This window comes from Pteropus vampyrus, unplaced genomic scaffold (genome assembly GCF_000151845.1).
Source record: "Pteropus vampyrus isolate Shadow unplaced genomic scaffold, Pvam_2.0 Scaffold288, whole genome shotgun sequence".
NCBI classification, from domain to species: Eukaryota; Metazoa; Chordata; class Mammalia; order Chiroptera; family Pteropodidae; genus Pteropus; species Pteropus vampyrus.
In genome coordinates, this window is record NW_011889069.1 from 47,295 (window position 1) to 66,482 (window position 19,188).

At 42.9% G+C, this 19,188-nt stretch overlaps 2 protein-coding genes and 1 pseudogene across 4 annotated transcripts in view; 2 read left to right on the forward strand and 1 right to left on the reverse strand.

Annotated features, from left to right (window-relative positions):
• TMEM45B (transmembrane protein 45B) overlaps positions 1-1,769 on the forward strand; it is a 31,158-nt gene extending 29,389 nt beyond the window's left edge. Inside the window, exon 6 of the mRNA XM_011376199.2 lies at positions 847-1,769. Coding sequence (XP_011374501.1) covers positions 847-955 — 109 coding nt within the window. The 3' untranslated portion in view covers positions 956-1,769. The remainder of the gene's footprint in view (positions 1-846) is intronic.
• On the forward strand, positions 26-144 carry LOC111729920 (annotated as a pseudogene).
• A 1,385-nt stretch (positions 1,770-3,154) lies between the features above and the next one.
• NFRKB (nuclear factor related to kappaB binding protein) overlaps positions 3,155-19,188 on the reverse strand; it is a 32,536-nt gene continuing 16,502 nt past the window's right edge. For 2 of the 3 annotated variants that reach the window (XM_011376202.2, XM_011376200.2), the window contains exons 14-27: positions 17,284-17,363; positions 17,128-17,171; positions 16,219-16,279; positions 15,650-15,824; positions 14,777-14,883; positions 14,258-14,381; positions 13,968-14,047; positions 13,587-13,807; positions 13,214-13,484; positions 12,432-12,644; positions 9,419-10,186; positions 6,378-6,484; positions 5,421-5,556; positions 3,155-5,310 (exon numbers count right to left, since the gene is read on the reverse strand). In XM_011376202.2, the coding sequence (XP_011374504.1) occupies positions 5,185-5,310; positions 5,421-5,556; positions 6,378-6,484; positions 9,419-10,186; positions 12,432-12,644; positions 13,214-13,484; positions 13,587-13,807; positions 13,968-14,047; positions 14,258-14,381; positions 14,777-14,883; positions 15,650-15,824; positions 16,219-16,279; positions 17,128-17,171; positions 17,284-17,363 (2,513 nt within the window). In that variant the 3' untranslated portion in view covers positions 3,155-5,184. The remainder of the gene's footprint in view (positions 5,311-5,420; positions 5,557-6,377; positions 6,485-9,418; positions 10,187-12,431; positions 12,645-13,213; positions 13,485-13,586; positions 13,808-13,967; positions 14,048-14,257; positions 14,382-14,776; positions 14,884-15,649; positions 15,825-16,218; positions 16,280-17,127; positions 17,172-17,283; positions 17,364-19,188) is intronic. The other variant, XM_011376201.2, reaches the window with a different exon arrangement.

A 19,188-nucleotide genomic window follows, 5' to 3' on the forward strand; every position in this document is an offset into this window, starting at 1 on the left:
CAAGTGCTCTCTAAAGTGCTCTTCAGTCTATGGCCATGCCTCCCTGAACAAGCCCGATCCTATCTGATCTTGGAAGCTAAGCAGGGTTGGGCCTGGTTAGTACTTGGGTGGGAGACCACCGAGGAAGACCAGGTGCTATAGGTGTAAAAAATAAAATAAGGGATTGTAAGCTGACAAGGTCCTTGCAATCAGTCAATCAATCGATCAATAAAGTGCTCTTCAGAGGTTATTGTAATAGCTAGTAATTCCTACGTACTTTGTCCCAGACAATGTGGGAAGCACTTAAAGTGTATTACCCCATTGTATCCTCATCACTTTATATAGTATGTAATGTTTTCCAGATCGGAAAACCAAGGCTTCAAAAGACTGAGTAATCTGATCAAGGTCACCCAATGAGTAAATGGCAGAGGCCCAGTCTTCAACCACAATGCTAGAGTGACTTTTAGCATATGGTATTATTAACTTTGTTGTTGTACCTGCCCTTTTTCCTGGTTCCTGATTTCCTTACCCAAAGCAGATACACTTCACCCAGACAGAGTTCCACACATACCAAACAGAAGGTAACTCAAGGTCACATTTCTTTCAGTGCTACTGACTGTTCAGTGTAATAAAGTGGGAGGCAGGAAACGTAAGTTTAGCCTCAACTGATTATTAAACATTATTAATCAGAGTCCCTTTATCTAACAATGAATACTATTTGAAAAGTCAGATATGTAAACAATCGTGATATTTGATAGACATATAAAGAAAATGCTTTAAGAACCAGTAGATGGCTTCACATACTTGGGTGAGAAAATAAGGGAGTTTGCGGTGGGGAGGAGCTAATTTTGTGTTTCTCCATTACAGCCTTTTGACTCGGTTAAAGAGGCATGGAGGAGAGATCATTGAGATTCAGAAGCTAAAATCAGATCGCAAGTACCAGGAGGCCCTCTTGGGTGGCTCAGATGAAGAATGAAAGGCCATCAGTCATCAATGGGGGGGTGGCTATATCCCTTTGAGCACAAACAGCTAGTGTTTAAAGGTGTAGCTCATCTCTATTTTAATGCTGGCTTTAATCTGCTCTTAAAGTTCTATGTATTTGCACCTTTTCATTTAATTGACTAGTCTGTGTTGGTATGGTATCCTTCATAAAGAAAACCAAAGCAAGCCTTTATTTGTGTCTCAGAGTGAAAAGAAATCAGACTCCGATAGTTTCAGAACAGGAAGTGGCCTCCTGGATGAATCTAGGATATGAATCCGGCAGAACTTACTGCTTCTGATAACGTTATCTTTTTCCTCACGAAAGCAGGTACTTTCTTATCAGAAAGTGAATGACAGTGCCTTATTTTAGAAAAGTAAAAAAGTAATGATTTATTTACAAGCTTTGGTATTTGAAATGTTGTTAAACATCTCCTAACTAATAATATTCCAGAGTATTGCAATACCACTGTTGATAAGTGACGAAGTTAGGCCAAGGGTGATTTTTTATTTAATCAAGAAGCTAGTTAGTGGCCCAGCAGAGAGCTGGAACTCAGATGTTCTGACTCTTCAAAAGTACCCTCATAAGAGGATGCTGACAGGAAATCTGTATGATGAGGTAGAGAAAAAATGTCAGGTTATGGAAGGCCTTGAATTTTAAATACAGCTGAAAGCAAAGGGTAAGAATCCTGCAAAGGATATGAATCTTGAACTAGCAATGTAAATCTTGATACTCTAGTCTTGGTTCTGAATGTGTTCTTTTTTAAACCTCCTTCAACAAATATTTATTAAACATCTGCTTTGCACCAGCACTGAAATGGTTCTAAGGATTAACAAAATCTGTCCAGCAAAGAATTCGCAGTCTAATGGGAGAGATATACAAGCAGTTACATACACAACAACCGGTGCCATAAGGGGTAAGTATAACCATGAGAGACAAAGGAGAGAAGACAGATGGGAAGTCTGCCCCACAGAAAAAGCACATTCCAGGAGGAGAATAGTATGTGCAAAGGCAATGAAAGCATGAAAGAACATGAAGAGTTAAATATTAAGTTCTATAAATAAAATTAGGTAAGAACAAATTTGAAAATTCTTATAGACCAAACAGTATCATTCACTTGTATGGCATTTTCCAGATTTTGAAATATATCTCTCACTTGTTTCTCACAGCCACCTGTAAGTACATTAGGTTCTTCAGAGAAGTTGTTTAGCCTAAGGCCACACAGCTACTACGTTGTAGAACCAGTCTTCAGTAGAACTCAAAAGCCATCTTATTTCTCGCTCTACCCCTCTGCTACTTTACACAAATACAGCAGAGATCATTTACATGGAGTACTGTTTGTGCTTTGGAAGAAACGCTGGACCCAGTGAAAGGTAACCTCCTGTGGTTGGCCAGCATTTCGGAGCTGAAGTCACAGCTTAGAGGTTAAGAATGAGCTGCTTGAAAACACCAATTTCAAGAGAACCCGTAGGTCCCCTTTCAGGATCCACCTTGGTTTGCCTGCTGAGTAGAAGAAACTCAACATTCATTCAAGTACTAGAGGACCTATTACTGACAATTAATGTAAAACATGTTCTTTCCTCGGGGACTGGCGGGAAGGAGGAACCTAGTCTGTTTTAGTTCCAAAGTGAAAATTTCCATTTTGATTAAAAAGGGCGGGGCAGAATACTTTAAGAAAATATAGTATTTTCTCCAGAGTGAGAGGATGAGGTGTTAAGATTAAATATAAAACATAGTCCCTTTCACAGCATGGTCGGGGATACCTTCACGGAAGTGATCAACCCTGGCATAAACAGTCTGATGTGGTATTACAGTACGAACCCATCACAATGCTATTCACCAAATCCAGTCTCGGGCACACAGTCCGAAAAATTGTACCAACCTGTCGACCAGAGGTTCAGAGGCTCAATGGCTACCACAAGTTCTTCTGGAATTGTTCCCCCCACACACCCATGAGGGCCAAGTCTAAGACCCTTGAGGTCTGCAAATGCTGGTGATGTCACTTGAATAACTCCAATAGGGGGTCTCTACTCTATGGTGCTCCACTACAGGCTGGTCAGTACCCAATTATCTTGCCCAGGGAGTCAGTCCTACACTGGCATCCTGAAATCTACCTGTCCTCTTAAGAGGTAAATATCTGAGGCCAATAAGGAGACAGGCAGTCAGGTAACCTCAGTAAACAAAAGTGGAGCAGGGTTCGGGCTGAATGCCAGAGCTACTTTTATGAAATTTGTTAAATAAATTCAGAGGGTGTTTGTTTTAACCAGCAGTAAATACCCAAGACAGCATTCCTCAAATTTCTACTTTTCTCATTTAGAAACTGTCACATGGACTTTTCATGTGAAATCGAACTCCAGGAAATGACATGTGGATATCAAAATATAAGTTTCCTTCATTGCAGTCCTTCTCTCTCATCATTACCAATCTTTTTTCTGTGCCAGCCTTCTACTACCCCTCAAATGCCCAATCCTACCTTAGCCAATTCACCTCTGTTCTTTGTAATCCAGGCCCACCACTCTTAATGCTGGATTTTCCCCAAGTCTCATCATGACACATCACTGTATCCTCTTAAGAAGGCAGCAGAAAGGGCACTTAGAATCAGAAAACTGGTTTTACATCTTGGATCTCTTTCACATCAACTGAGACTCGCATTTTCTCACAAAACAGGGATGATAATATCTATTTTACAGAGCTGCTTTAAGAATCGAACGTGATGTCTGCAAAACCTGTGTCGCCAACAAGGTATCTCTCCTCCTCTGCTACTTGCCTAATCACACTCAACTTCCACCCAGCAACCCCCTCTAAACTAGGCCACTCCATTTCTTTGCCCTCCAATTCAACTTCCTCACCCAGGCCCCATAACATATCACTAAACTTCCAGAGTAAAGATATGTTTTTAATAATCTGGATAATTTCAAGGTACAGGGAAGCCCTGTCACTGCAGAAAAGCTTCACCATCCAACCCCTGCTCCAATACAAAAGAGGCATACAACCAGTGCTTTAATTAAATGACATTTAAAAATTTTGTTCAGAGCTCTGCTTGTAGTTTGATGAAGGCTGAGAAGTGTGAAATAGCCAGGACTGAATGACTTGTAAATCCAGACTGCCCTCTTCTGTGGTTGCCTAAGAGGAATATCCACTCTCTTCTTGCTATCTCTATTCTGGAGTAGAAGTCAGCAAAGTTTTTCTTAAGACCATATAAAAAGTACTTTAGGCTTGAGGGCCACGTAGTCTCTACAGCAACTATTCAGTTCTGCCTTCAAAATGAAAGCAACTACAGATAATACATAAACAAATGGGCATGGGCTGTGTTCTAACACAACTTTATTTAGAAAAATGGGTAGCCAGCCCAAGGGCCATGCTTTGCTGACTTTTGTTCTGAAACAAAGCAGAATGTATAACCTTTGAACTGAAATAAAGTGTGTGCTGCAAAAGCAGCATCTCTGCTGGCATTCACCTCCTGTGTCCACTGGCTCTGAACTCGCATGTGAACATACTTGACAAAGAGAACAAAGTTAGCTGGTGAAGATATAGACCAGTCAGGATCCTGATACCCCACCTTTAAGAGGTAGTGCCAACTAATCCCATTTCAGGGACCCCATAGAATCTCACTTCTTATGTTTCTTTCTCATCTTAAAGCCTCTCCATTACTATGTAGTTATCAAGTCAGTCACCAATTTGTAAGAATCTTGCTATTCTCTCATTCTGGTCAAAAGAATAAGGAATCAGTTTAGTGGGGCTAAAGCCCAGGTTTCTTTTTGACAAAGATGTAAAATAGGTACTTTAAAAAAATAAGTTACATAAAAATTTTTGGACACAAAACTCCTATCCAGACCACTAGTCCCAGAGAAGACCAGAAGGTAAAAAATATGATCCACATATAGAACGACGCTTATTCACTGTCCGCATTCTGTAACTGTAAGCCCTCCCTCAGCATCTTGCTCGCAGGAGATAACTTTGGCTTGTGTGATACAACTGAGACCTGACACAATTCTGAGGGAAGCTTCTCCTGGATCAGTACAGAACAGACCTGGAGTGAACCTTCCTTAGTGTCCTCCACTGTGCAGTGTGGTGGCAGAATCCCAGCCATTGCTGCCGTCATCCCACTACTGGCCTTCCTTAGACAGACAAGCTTAGCAGAAGGATGCAACTTCCCTGCTCCCTTCGTTTTAGCCAGAAGGGCAGACCAGGTATGGGCTTTTCTGAAAGCCATCTTTCTCTCGGAATCACTGTTGTTCCGGTGCTTGCTTAGGAGATGGTGCTGTGGTCACAACAACAGTGGAGACTGCTTTGGAGGAACCAGAAGCTGTACCCTGTTGAAGATGGGACGCAGGGACAGTCTGGATGCGCACCTGTTTGCAAAGAGAATGTCTGGTCAGCAGACTGCAAATAGGCACATCAGTTGAGAACAAACAACAAGGAGAAAAGAGAAGCACGGCCAATAGTGCATCTTGGAGCTCACCTGTGTAGTCTGACCTTGCTGCTGAAGCTGCTGCAACTGCTGGGCAGTGAGGAAACTGACAGGCTTATTGCCGGCAATGAGCTTAGTACCCGCTGGCATGGTGGTAAGGATGATGTTGCGGCCCAACCCACTGAGGCTGTGGAGGGAAAACAGGAGTGAGGTAGTGATAGGATGGGGTTATTATCTCTGGCCCAGAATTAGGCCATGTGTGAAGGAAAACAGGAAGGCCTGGTGCTCAGAGCAAAGTCCAGCATTCTGGACTGAAATGGAAACCAGCCGGTAAGACCACCTTTCTTTCAGCTTCTATGCTTCCTATATCAGGAGAAAAGAGCAAGCCCAAAGGCTCCTCCTAATGCTTTGGACAAAATGACCCTGACACATACATGCCTTGATCAGAGCGGGTAATAGACAGGGCCCCAGGGAGGTGTGTGCTCCTGACAGGAAACTCTCCCTCCTCCAAAACAGCCTCCTTGAGACCTTCAAAATTATTTCATCATGCCCTCTATCCCTGTTTAAATCAGGGCCACAGAAAGCCCAGGCTCCTAAATAAGCCCTCATCCTCTAACCTATGACACCGTAGGGCTCATATGCACTAGTGAGGCATTCCCCAGCACCCACTGGAAATTGCCATCTGAGCCATGTCACCACCAACCCCTTCCCAGCACTCCCCATACCCTTCCTTGCTTTTTCTCCATAGTATATCTCAGCACTCCATGTAGTATTATTTCCTTCCCTTCACTATAACGTAAATTTGAAGACAGCACAGATTTTTGTCTATTTTAACCACTGCTGTATCCACAACACCTAAAACAATACTAGGTGCTCAACAAATCTTATTCGTGAGCCCAACAAAGGAGGAGAGGTATCAAAGGAGAGCCCCAAGAAAACCAGCTGCTCTCCTAACGTGCGACAAGGAGCCACCCAGAAGCTTTACCCACCCCTCACCATAGGACTTACTTGGCTCCAAGGTTGCCTTTGATGATGGGGGCTGTGACCACACTTTTGCCCTTCATAGGCTGGCTAATCACAGAGAGTGGAACTGTGATCCGTGTCGGTAGCTTCCCCTAGAGAGAAAAAGCAATCAAGTTTATGGGATAGGAAGTAAGAAAAACACCAAGTGTCACCTCCAGGGCTGTAAGAGCTGAGGAGCCAGCTCTCAGATGCCTTCATTCCTGGTACTCTGCAGGGTCCCAATATTCCTGAGGTATGGCCCACAGAGTCCTCACAAAACTGCAGCACATATGCTGTTGTTAAGGGCTCTATACTATATTTAGGGGTCACCTGATCTGTTATCATCCTCTTTCGTGCTGCCTAAAGCAGCAGCAACCATGTATAACTACTCTCATCAGGATGAAATGTGTACCTGAATCACAAAGGAAAGTGGATGTTCTCTTAAGCACAATAAGAGTCTGAGCTACTTAGAGGCGAGGGTCTTACTCATCTGTGTAACCCCTGATACTTGGCACTCAACAACTGTTTGAAGTAAATGTGTGGAAGGACAGAGGCACTCAAAAATTAAAACAGTAAGTACATAACTACTGCTTCAGTGGCACAAAGGCTCACTGGTGGGGAGCACACAGCAAGGCGTGCTAGATTAGGAACAGGTCACATTCTCTAGGTGCTGTTTCACAGAGATAAGAGAGGTTAGTTAGGGGACACTAATAATAAACTCAACCAAGTGAAAAGTCCAACCCCAAAACTAATAACGCCTAAGAGGAACAAAAAAGAAGCTGAAAAGGCCTACTCTTTGGGATTTCATTGCATTATCTGTTTTTAGGTTGCCCTGCCTGGTTTTTAAGCCTTGGCTCATAATAAAATTTATAGACAGTAAAATCCTGTGTAAACCTGATTTAAAAAAAAAGATTCAAGAGAGGTGGTTAAAAGAATGCTAAGAAAAGGCACTGGCATTTCCTACGGACAAGCTAGTTCTAACAAAGCCAGGCACTTAGGCACAAAACTGCATCAGAGCTGACACAATTTGTAGCCCATTAGAAAGCACTTAAAAGATGTCAACAGGAAACAGAATACCATGAGATGGTGCCTCTAGGTGGATTTATTTATGGTTCTATTGCCTTAGATGCTTAAAACCATTTCAGGCCACCACTATATTTGCTGCAATTGTCCCTTTGTGCACTAGCCTAACTAGCTGACCAGACAGGGAAAATTCAACACTTCTTGCCCTGCTAAATGCTCTCCAGTTATATCTATCCAAATTGATTATAACAGGGTAGATGCCACTAGGTACTAGCTTCCTATGTTTAAGGATTCAAGTAAGCACTGTTTCTTTTCTTATTTTAACTTCTGTAATATAAGAACTTAAATATTTCCTTTTAAGCTACTCTATATATCAGGATTTGTTGTATATATCGACCTTCCCCTGTCACTCTGGCTTTTATCTAAACTACTGAGGTTTCACTATACATATTGCTTAGTAAAGTAAAACTATGTTTTACACTGTTCATATGCACTCCACTACACAGAACAGTGCTCCTTGTCTAAAAGCTAAAGAATAAACACACATGTACCCAGAAACACACCTATGTTGATATGGGAATTTGGTTGATGATAAATGTAGTACTTTAAGCTAGTGGGGGAAGGGATAACTAGTCAATGATGTTGGAATAATTTGAAAACATAAAATAAGATCTCTACCACATCACTTACAAAAACATATTTCAAATGGATTATCAGTTATACTTTTTTAAAACTGAGAGTATTCTATGAAAATAAAGCGTTAATGTTTCTAAAACCCTGGGGTAAAAAAGGCACAAGACACAAAACCTAGGAACCATAAAAGAAATGTTGATAGATCTAATCAGATGAAATACCTGTAGAGCAAAACACTCCATATGCAAGGTAAAAAATGACAGAGCAGAGGAAAATATTTTCTACACATACAAAGAAGTAACGTCCAGAAGACATAAAGGGCACCTCAAACAATATAGAAAAGCTAAACACCCCAGAAGAAAACTAGCAAAAATTTATTCACCACTGGAGAGCACATGCCAATCTCCACAGGAATGGATGGTCAACCTCACTACCGAGGAGGGAAACAAAAGAGAAAAAGAACTCTGAATGTCACCAGTCAGCTAGCTACAAAAAGTTAAAGACATGATATGCAGCACTGGTTAGGGTGGGCGGGAAAGAGGACTTGATGGGAGTACAAGATGGTATGGCCTTTTTGGCAGCACAACTGGAGTATCCAAACTTCCAATATGTATACTTCCCTGGCCTAGTCTAGGCACCTTTGCTCCAAAAAAACTTATACATATTCACACATACACATACGAACATTCACTGTAGTGCTGGTTTAACAGTGAAAGTGTGCCCTTTAAAAGAATGGTTAAAGCACATCCCTTCTATGGACTACCACAGTATTGTGAAAAAAAAATGTAGTCAGTATCTGTGGAAGATCTAGACAATCCCCAAGACATTTTTTTAAGTAAACAAAGCAATCCACAACAATACATAGTGTTTTGTTAAACTATGTGCATATGTATGAAAACACTCAGGAAAAGGACTAGAAGAATAAATGCCAAAGTACCAACAGTAATTAGCCCTCGTGAAGGGAGAATTATAGAGAGTGGTGAAAGAAATTCTGTATTTTACTCTATGTACTTCTGTACTGTTTTAATATTTTTAAAGAACGTATGATCTCGGAAGCTAAGTAGGGTCAGGCCTGGTTAGTACTTGGATGCGAGATCACCTAGGAAGACCAGGTGATGTAGGCGTAAAAAATAAAAAATAAGGGATTGTAAGCTGACAAGGCCCTTGTAATCTGTGAGGTCAGCCAAGGGTTGCCTCGCTCGAGGAAAAAAAAAAAGAACATATGCATGTACTACTTTCACAAATTTCTTTCAAAATTAAATAAAAAACCTACTAATAAATAAGCCTGTTTGGGTCAAATGAGGTGATAAAGACAGGGCTTCTAATTTCCATTACTAAAAAGAGAAGTTCCCCAAGCAGAAGGGCTACTCTTCACCACCAACGGTACTCACAGCCTGGGACGTGGAAACAACTGTGGTGCTGACAGGGACCTGCCGCACAGTGGGGGCTCCTGTGCCAATGCTGATAGGGGTGCTTGCAGCCCCAGAAGCCACGGCCACAGTCTTGGATACAGCAGCATTCATACTGGGCAAGGACACTGCAGAAGTATGAACAGTTCCAGAACCACTAGCCACTGAGGACCCTTGCTTGGCATGGGTTGCAACTGTGATGGTCTGGCCTGCTTTGGGAGGCATCACTCCGAGGCCCTGCACGATGCGGATTGTGGCAGCTGGCTTTGCTTCTGAAGAGGCCACTGTGCTTTTCCCCTTCTGTTCTGCCACACTTACACCAAGTGCTGGCATCAAGCGAAAAGCTGAACTCGAGGCTTCTGCTGGCTTGAGGTCAGGAGTCACTTTGACCACAGTGGTACCTGTTGGAGTGGATGAAGGGGCACTGGCTGAACTGGCCTTGGCAGGGCTATCAGCAGCATGGACTGGATTGGAAGTGACGTGTAAAGTAGCAGAGATGCCTTTGCCTGTTGTACCGCTTCCTGTCCCAAAGAGGTCCTGGGTCAATTTGACTGTGGTAACCTGGGACTTGGCCAACGTGGCCATCATGTCCGGTGTGATTCGCAGAACCGTCTGGCCTTTGGCATCTGTGGTGATGGAAGAGGGTGGCAGACGCAATACATCCTTACCCTGGATACGGAAGTTAGTGGCTGTGAGTGGAATGCTGTTGCCTGTCTGGGGCTTCACACCAAGCTGCCCAGTGATTGCCACCTGGGTGGGGAAGAAACAGCACTGACCAAAGGATTCACAATGCTACATTAGTTACATAACATAATTAGGCAAACCTCCATTTCATGGGTGTATGTGTTTCATATATTTTTCTAATTTTTTTTTTTAATGATAAACATTCACAAAGAGAACAGTAGAACAAATCCATGTACCTACCACCCAGCTTCAAAAGTTATCACTTTTCAATCTTGCTTTAACTATCCTTCCCTATTTTAGGGATTGAGGAAGAAGGAACAGAGATATTTTAAAGTAAACCGGTATATATTACTTTGCTGATCAATGCCTCTGTACACGCCCCTAACCTAGAAGAGGACTTCTGAATTAAAAAATAATCACCTATTATTATCTGATAACATATATTCACATTTCCCCAACTGTCTCAAAAATGTCTGTCTGTAGCTGTGCTGACCGTTATTTTGAGAGCATTAGCATGGCCAAACTCCCATGTGTAATAGATGTAACCTTTCTAGCCTCAGGGGCTTTCTCTGTCACTTGAAAAATCTCCCCTCTCTCTACTGGACCAGTGCCACCAGAATGCAAACATGCTGTAATAGTTCCCATTTTAAAATACAACAAACACCTTGCTTCACTCCACATCTCCCTCCCCCTGCCCCACTTCACTCTGCTCGACTCCAGTCCCAGTTCACCACTTTCTTCAAAAGCAAAATTGCTCTAAAAACTACCTATATTCACCATCTCCATTTCCTTGCCTTACATTCGCTTTTGAACTCATTCCCAAAAAGCCACTAATCCACTGGACCCAGTCAAGTTCACTCATTACCTATATTCAATTAGTCAATTCTTAGGCCTCATCTCATTCACACTTTCATACACTTGATGCACGTGCTAACTTCAAGAGCACGCCTTTCTCTTGGTCTGCCTTACAAGGCCTCCACATCTCAGCGTTTTCTATCTCGGAAAATATCATCAGTATCTACCCAGTCACTCAAGCCAAAGGAGTCATTCTTGACTCCCTTCTCTCAGACCCCATAATCAAACCACCAGAAAATCACAAGGGCTCTACCTTCAACCCTATATTCAGAATCCCAGCACTTCTTACCACTTGTGATGACCACTCACAGGAAACCAGCATTACCTCTCACCTGGACTGCTGCAACTGCCTCTGACCTGGTCTCCCTGCTTCCACTCTTAACTCCTAAAGTCAATTCTATGCACCCAGGGGTTTCTTTAAGTGTAAACTACACTGAGTCATTCTGGCTCACAATTTTTCAATGGTTCCCCACCACATTTCAATTAAAATCAAAGTCTGACATGATTAACCAGTGGCGACCTCTCAAGCAACCACGTCCTAACACTTCCACAGTTGCTTACTAAGCCTCAGCTACAACGGCTTTCCTGTTATTCCTCAAACATATTCCTGACTCAAGGTATTTTCACTTGCTCTTCCTATTCCTAGAACGCTTTATCTCCAACTAATCATAACATGGCACTCTCTCCAACCTCATTCATCTCTCTCAAATGCCACTTCCGCAGACAGGCCTTCTTGATCACCCTAAACAGCATACTGCACTCTCTACCCCACCTCCCACTTACTATTGTTCAGAGCCCCTACTATACCTGCTTGTCCTCTAGTTCTACATGAACATGAACTCCACAAAGAAAGGACTTAGTCTGTGTAATATACCACTAAATCTCCAATACTCTGGACAGTGACCTGGCACACAAAAAGCACTTAACATGTATTCGTTTAATAAAAAAAAAAAAGAACACTTATCATCATGTGGTTCCTTTTCTTCATCTGTAAAAAGGGGATAAGAAAAGTGCCAACTCCATGGTGTTATGAGGATGAAGTTATTTCAGATTTATAAAATGTTCAGCACAGTGCAGGCACATATTAAACACTCCTATCAGTACTAGTTGCTATTCTGCCTAACAATTCTTTGAAGTTCAATTGTTAGTCTTGCATATTCACAACCAAGAAAGCAGAGATGTATTCTTTTACTAATGGTAAAATGAAATGCCAATAACGTATATAAATTTATCTAAATTATTTCATGGAGAGTCTCCTCCAAATCCATAAACTCGGCTACTAAATCTGAATTACATGGAAAGGAACAGAAAAAATCTCTTCAGCATCTATAGAGCTTGCACTGCCCTTGGTGGGAACTCAGACTTGAAATGCCTGTGAACTAAGGAGCAAAGATCACAAATCACTGAGATCTCTGCTGTCCTCTGCTTCAGGACAAGGGAATTGGATCCCACTGACCTGCTTGATAATGTTCTGTCCAGTAACATTTTGAATGACAGTGGCTGTGGAAGCACTCGGAGCAGAGCTCCCAGGAGAACTCGTGGCTGGCTTGCTTGTAGGGCTGGCTGTGGCAGGGAGGCTTGTCACTGTGAGTCCCGTCTGCCCAGGTCCTGGTCGCTGCACAGTGGCCGCTGCAGTCTGAGCTTTGACTGGAACGGTGGCCATTACTGTCTAGTTCATAGCATGAGGCCGAGAGCTTAATTAGACATTAAGATGTAGACCAGCACGCCACCACCCAGGAAGTGTGCCTCTAAAACTACTTCTAATCTAAGAGCGCTTAAGGCTCACTACTCTCTATAATGTAGCACCTCTTATTTTAATTTTCAAAATGCTTTCACTTAACATCTCATTTTATTCCTACACAAAGGACAAATATACCCTTTTTACAGTAAAGGAAACTGAGGCAGATCAAACTTTTCTCTAAAACTACACAACCAGTTAATGGCATGGCTAAGAATAGAGGCACAATGGAAGGAACCTGAGATTTAGAGTCACGGGTCTGGATTTAATCCCACCTCTCCGAGAGACTTGTTACAACCCTTGGTAAATGACTAAACTTCTCAGAAGTTCTGATCCCCAACAGGTAAAATACAACTTATAAAAATGCTTACCTAGCTGTGAACATTAAATGAGTTCCTGTGATAAACATCAGCAGGAGCAATAATGTAAGGCTCTTCAGTCCTTGCCCAGACTGCCCGTTTGATCAACAGCCCTCCTCTGGGTCCACTGTCCCTGTTTACCTGGGGCATGATTTTGGTCTGTGTAGCAGTGGTCGGAACTCGAATCTGTGGTCCTGCTGGCATCGGTGGCAATGTCTGTGCCGGCCCTGCTGACTGCTGAGTAACAGCAGGCAGGCTAGGCTGGGCTACCACCCGTACCTGGGGTAGTCCGGCTGAGCCAGAGTGGCTCACAACACGGGCAGCAGCCTGAGAATTTGGTGGAGTCTGACTGGAAGCTGGAGAAAGCATTGTTCCTAGCTGTGGCATTGTTGGGGAAGATACCAGAAGAACACTATGAGGAGAATCGGGGAGAAACAAAAACAATCAACTTAGGACATGCATATATAAAAGGATTTTGGAGGGAGAAAGCTACAGAAGAAATGGAAGAGCTTACCCTGAGTTAGATTTAGCTGGTTCTGAGATAGTAGTAGGGCCACTTTTGTTGACCGCCGATACAGGCGGAGGGGAGATAGGAGTGGCAGGCAAAGCTGGAGTTGTGGGGGTCACAGGTGTGACTGGAGTAGGTGGCATGCTGGAGTCACTGAGGCTCATCTGGCTCTGGTCAGAAGGGCCACTGCTAAGCACCTTCATTGAACTCTCCTTGCTACTGGACTTCTACAAGCAGAAGAGAAAGAGAAATTCACAGGCAGATTTAACGAAGGCCCACTACGGGAAGGCACAGCCCTTATGGTTCCAGATGCACTGAGCTCAGGGAAGGCCTAGTTGCCAGCATCCCCAAAACCACTAAGCTACATGCTCTCAGGAGGTCACTTACCACCTTGGATGGCGGCTTGGGTTTTTGCTGAAGGGCTTTCCTGGCTTTAGCTGCAGCTGCTTGTGCTTGGTGAATTCGCTCTGTAAACAAAAGTGTAAGCTTCAGCAATAGTTTACTCCCAGCACAGTTAAGAAGGTAGTTTCGTTAAGAGCCAAGGCTTCCCTGGTGGGCTAAGTCCTGCCTTTACAATCCTGTCCCGCCTGAATGTCAGTGAAGAGCATAATGGACTTGGGGCAGAAAGTCAGAAGCATCCCTAGTCTAGTTGGACACACTGCCCAGGTCTCACACACCAAACTCTTCCTCGCTCCGGTCACGATGCAGGTAGATCCATAGCTTCCGTCCAATGTCATATTTCACGCATGGGTCTTTTTCATAATGCAGCCGATCCAGTGCACCACTTACTACTGTATTCACCTAAGAATCAGAACAAAGGGGGATAAAGGACAAGTTAGATTCAGAAACTGGAGAAAAATCACTGGGTGTTAAGTCACAGCTGATAAACATCTTATCTCAGCCTGGTGGCACCAATAATGCACTATATATCACCTGGCAAAACAGGAAACACTTAGGCTCCTGAGAGAATGAAGGAGATGGTGAACTAAGACCTTTAGCAGAAGCTGAAGGAAAGCTTACAGTCTAATTTGTGCTTCACTTACAGCAAGAGTCTTAGGTTATCACTGCTTGCATTTCTCGAGATATCCTTCTTTTCTCCTTAATTGGTTTTTAAATTTTTTATTATATTTCAAATTTCCTTGTAAATTCTCTGAAAACCTTTCTGCAACAAAACAAAAATAATTTCTTCATCCTACCTGAGTGCTGGTCACATCTGGTGCAAGAAATTGTGAGTCCTTGAGCAATTCACAGATCTCTGCCCGAGTACCTTCTCCGTTAGGCAGCCGAGCTGCGGCATCTCGAACTGATGACATCAGAAAATGAGAAGTCCAAGAGTCAAGCAGGGCTTTTCCTGAGGGAAACTCTTCCTGTCCTTGCTCTGGTGGGTGAAGTTCCCTGAGGTTGTTTCTCTACCTTACCAAGTCTCAGCCCTGGGTGGACACTGCCCTCTAGGGACAATTTCCTATACACTCTTCACATTTAGCCAAGACTGTAATTCCATCACATCTCAGAATTATTATAAACAAAGGTAACAATATCTTGGCTGTGCTGTAAGAGATATCAGATACTTTCATATCACATTACAGCTGTCACATACAACTTAAAATATCATTTCCATGCATCACTATTTGGAAATTACAGGAGTTATAAGATCTACTAGTAAATCTCGCTATTTAATATGATAAAAACATATTTCTGCACGATTAATTTGTTTTACTATTTTGAAAACTATTTCAGTAGGACTGATTTCTTTTGTAACTCTATGCATCTTATTTTTTGCATTTAAAAACATAATTCTGAGAAGGAGTCCACAGGTTTCACCAAAATACTAAAGAGGTTCATGACACGAAAAAAGGTTAAAAACCTCATCTTTAAAAGAATCATAGTCTGGAGGAAGCAAATTCCTATACTAGCTGGACCGTGTATAATTCCTGAATGAAAATAATTGGAGTGCAGACTTTGGGGAAGAAACATTGATTTCTGATAAATCTCTAGGGGACAGAATTCCCCCCTTCCTAAATTCCTGAGGATGTGGGTACAGCTGACAAGAGGAAAAAAAGTGATCATACCAAGAGACAGGATGGTGACATAGGCAGGCCGGTCAGAGCGCAGCAGAGAGTGCTCCCGAGCCTTGTTGAGCGAGGTCTCCTTATCGAACACACCCTTCACAGGCCCCACTACAGACTCAAAGCCATGCATGCGGAAGGTGAACGCCTTATGGGGTTGGCTATATCTGTAACGTTCCTACCAAGAGAAAAGGTACAAGGCTAGTATTAGTGCGGTTCTCCCTAGAGCTCCTATACTATTGTATGGAGAGATTAAAATGAGAAGGAAACAGGCTATTCTACTAGGAATACTGACCGAACTACAGGGGGAAAAAGATGATCTCCAAAATGCCAGTCATCAGCAAAGGGACAAAGAGATAAATATAAACATATTTTGCTATCTAGAAGTAAAGGTCATCAAAACATTTTTCATTGCCTTTCCTCACACCATTTCTGTCCCTAACAAACAATCCTAACAGAATATCTAAGGTTAAAGATGTGAATTTTCTCTAAGAATCTGGACTCGAGGAGAGCTGCTCTCTGCATGACCTCACAGATGCAGAGGTTCACACTGGGTTCCAGCTGTTTCTTACCTGCTCTTGAAAAGCTCGTTTTTCTTCCCCTGTGCTGGGCCGCACCACATAGTCAGTCCTTCTGGAACATAAAGAATTTTGTGGAATCTAAAAAAACTGAACTCATAAAAACAGGAGGTTGAATGGTAGTTACCAGGAGCTGGCAGATGGGAGAAATGGGCGGCTATTGCTCCAAGGGCACAAACTTCCAGTTATAAGATGAAAAAGTTCTGGGGGTCTAATGCACAGCATGGTGACTCCAGTTAACAATACTGTTTCATATACTTGAAAGCTGCTAAGAGATCTTAATGATTATTTTCTCACCTTACACACAAAAAAGATTGGTAATTATGTGAGGTGATGGAGATGGTAATCACCTCACAACAGATACATGTAACAGATCAACACAATGTTATATGCCAATCATATCTCAACAAAACATGGGGAAAAGAAAAGGCACCATACCAGGCTGAAAACAGTCACATGAGATGATATGATACAAAGAGCTCGGGACTAGAGGTCAAGATTCCAGCCTGCGTCCTGACACTAACCTTGAGCAGGCCACTTAACATCATGTCCCAATTTCTTTATAGGTGACCGATGAAGATGGATTATATGAATCATTCTCAAATGGAAATTGGAGAGGAATTCAGAGAAAAAAGTATGCCCACCTACAAGAAAGATCCCACCCCCCTCTACGCAATCCCCTTCCCAATTCAGAATCCTTTCCTCAGGGAGCCACATTTACTGATGGCAGGGTGTTGCCCTCCTCAGGTACACTGAGGCAGGTAAGAACCAGTGGACTCCAGGGTTCTCTAAAGTCCATTACAGTTCTAATACATTTCTAAAAAGAAATGTTAGAAAAACCATAGCAGTACCTTACACTATGGTTTCATAGAGCACCACCCACCATTAGCGTATTATACTCACACCCGAGGAACAGGGGTTATGCCATCTGAGCTGTCTTCATTTTCCTGATGGAGAAAAGGAAGACATTAACAGGTAAATGGACTAAAAAAATTGTGGCTAAATAAAGGGCTCTGAAAATCCAATTAAGAAAGACCTGATATTTCTCAAAAATCATACCTTACAGAAGGCCTGGTCTTTGGTTTCCAGCCACAGCTGGAAGAGTGCAGCTAATTCCTTTTCATTGTCTTGAGACTGGCCTATAAGAATTAAAGGGCAAAAAATAATAATAAAACAATGTAAGGTATTAGTCAGGATCCCACTTTCTCCTTATTTGCTATATCTACGCCAGAGAGAGAACCTATCAGGACCTGCAGCAATGGTCCTTTGCACACACTATCCCTTCAGCCTGTACTGCCCCTCCATCACTGTCTGCCTGGATCACCCTTCTTGGACGTCCTCTAATTAAATCATTCGCTCAGTAAGTGTTTGCTGAGTAGTCACTGAGTGCCAGACACTACACACTAGAGTTACTCGGTGACTTCAGTCTCTTGCTTCACGGAGTGTGCAGTCAAGTGCGGAAAGAGCATAAATTATAAAATCAAAAAGTGGTAGGTGTCACAAAGGATGTTAAGAAAGCTTAACCTAGGGAAGTTATCTTAATCTTGGGGGGTCTTCTTCTGGCTAATTGGGGCAAAAGGCATTCTATGCACAGAACAGCAAGAAGGTGGCCCCAAGGCAGAGGAAAAGCTTGATTGCCCTTGACCTGCCTTAGAAAGAGATGAGTACTTTGCCTCTGTGCCCTCCTCCCCTATCACTCTGTTCAGACTCCTCCTTTGGCACTTATCATATGATGATACCTATGTCTTCTGCCCAGACTAGGAGCCACGGAAACCCAACGTCACCCAAGTCTGCTTGGGTGAAGAAGGCATCTTCCAGGGCCCACCCTTCTCAAAGGCTGCTGAGATAACCTCATAATGGTCTCTTACTGTTTTCACTAGTCAATGCACAATACTACCCCAGAAAGCGCTGAACTTTCTTACCCAGGGGTGACTCCCACTACTCCCATTCTGTCTTCTAGAAATGCTACTTCATAATCAATAAATTCTCCTACAGCCTAATCCTCTTCTCTCAATACCCACTTTTCTCGACAACTTTTATTTCCTTGTCTGGTGTGAAATCTGGTTCTCACTAATCCTTCTACCTTGGGTATGCTGGCTATTCTCTCACAGCCATGTCCTTCAGAGTTAAGTTCCTCCTTCAACCTCTGATGCCAGGCTATTTCTCTCCAGCTGTTCTAGAAAATCACAATCAAACAAAAGCCTGGTCCCTAAGGCTCTTACCATTCACCTGTACCTACCTTGTCCCCTGCTCCTCACAGGTACTGACTTGGTCATTCCTCCTCACCAATCCACTTCCTGTTTTCATGCTGGGTAACTGCCATTCATACAGATGGTCCATCCAATAGCCTAACCTCTCAGTTCTGTGACCTTGGTGACCTCTTCCACTCCACCCCAGCCACTCGTTCCCACAACCACAACTGGACTTTATCATTACCTAAAACTGGTCCATCTTCAAAACGCCTAATTCAGTGTTTCTGAACCCTGGCTCTAAATAAGAATCACCTGGGAACTTTTAAAATACCAAGGCCTGCCCCCACTCCCCCAAACAATCAGAACCTCTGTGGGTAAGGCATAGGTATCATTTTTTAAAAGCTCTCCAACTAATTTGGGTACACAGCCAGGGCTGAGAACCTTTATACTAGTCCACACATTCTGCTCCCTGACCATAATCACCTAGCCTTCTTTCTTATTTAACTACTCCCACCAAAACATTACTTTGACTCAAGAGAACTGCTAGTCCCATTAGCCTCTTACCTTCGCACTCCCCTCCCCCCATTCAATTCAGAGTCTATCGCCATCATCTCAATAACACCTTTACCAATACAGTAATACCTAATACCTCTGCTCTATCTGCATCATTCCAATCTAGCAAAACTCAAATTCTGAACTATCCACATTCTCCATGCCTTAGGTCGGACAGCTGAGGGCTGCCAAGGAAACATACAAAAAGGGAAAGAATGCC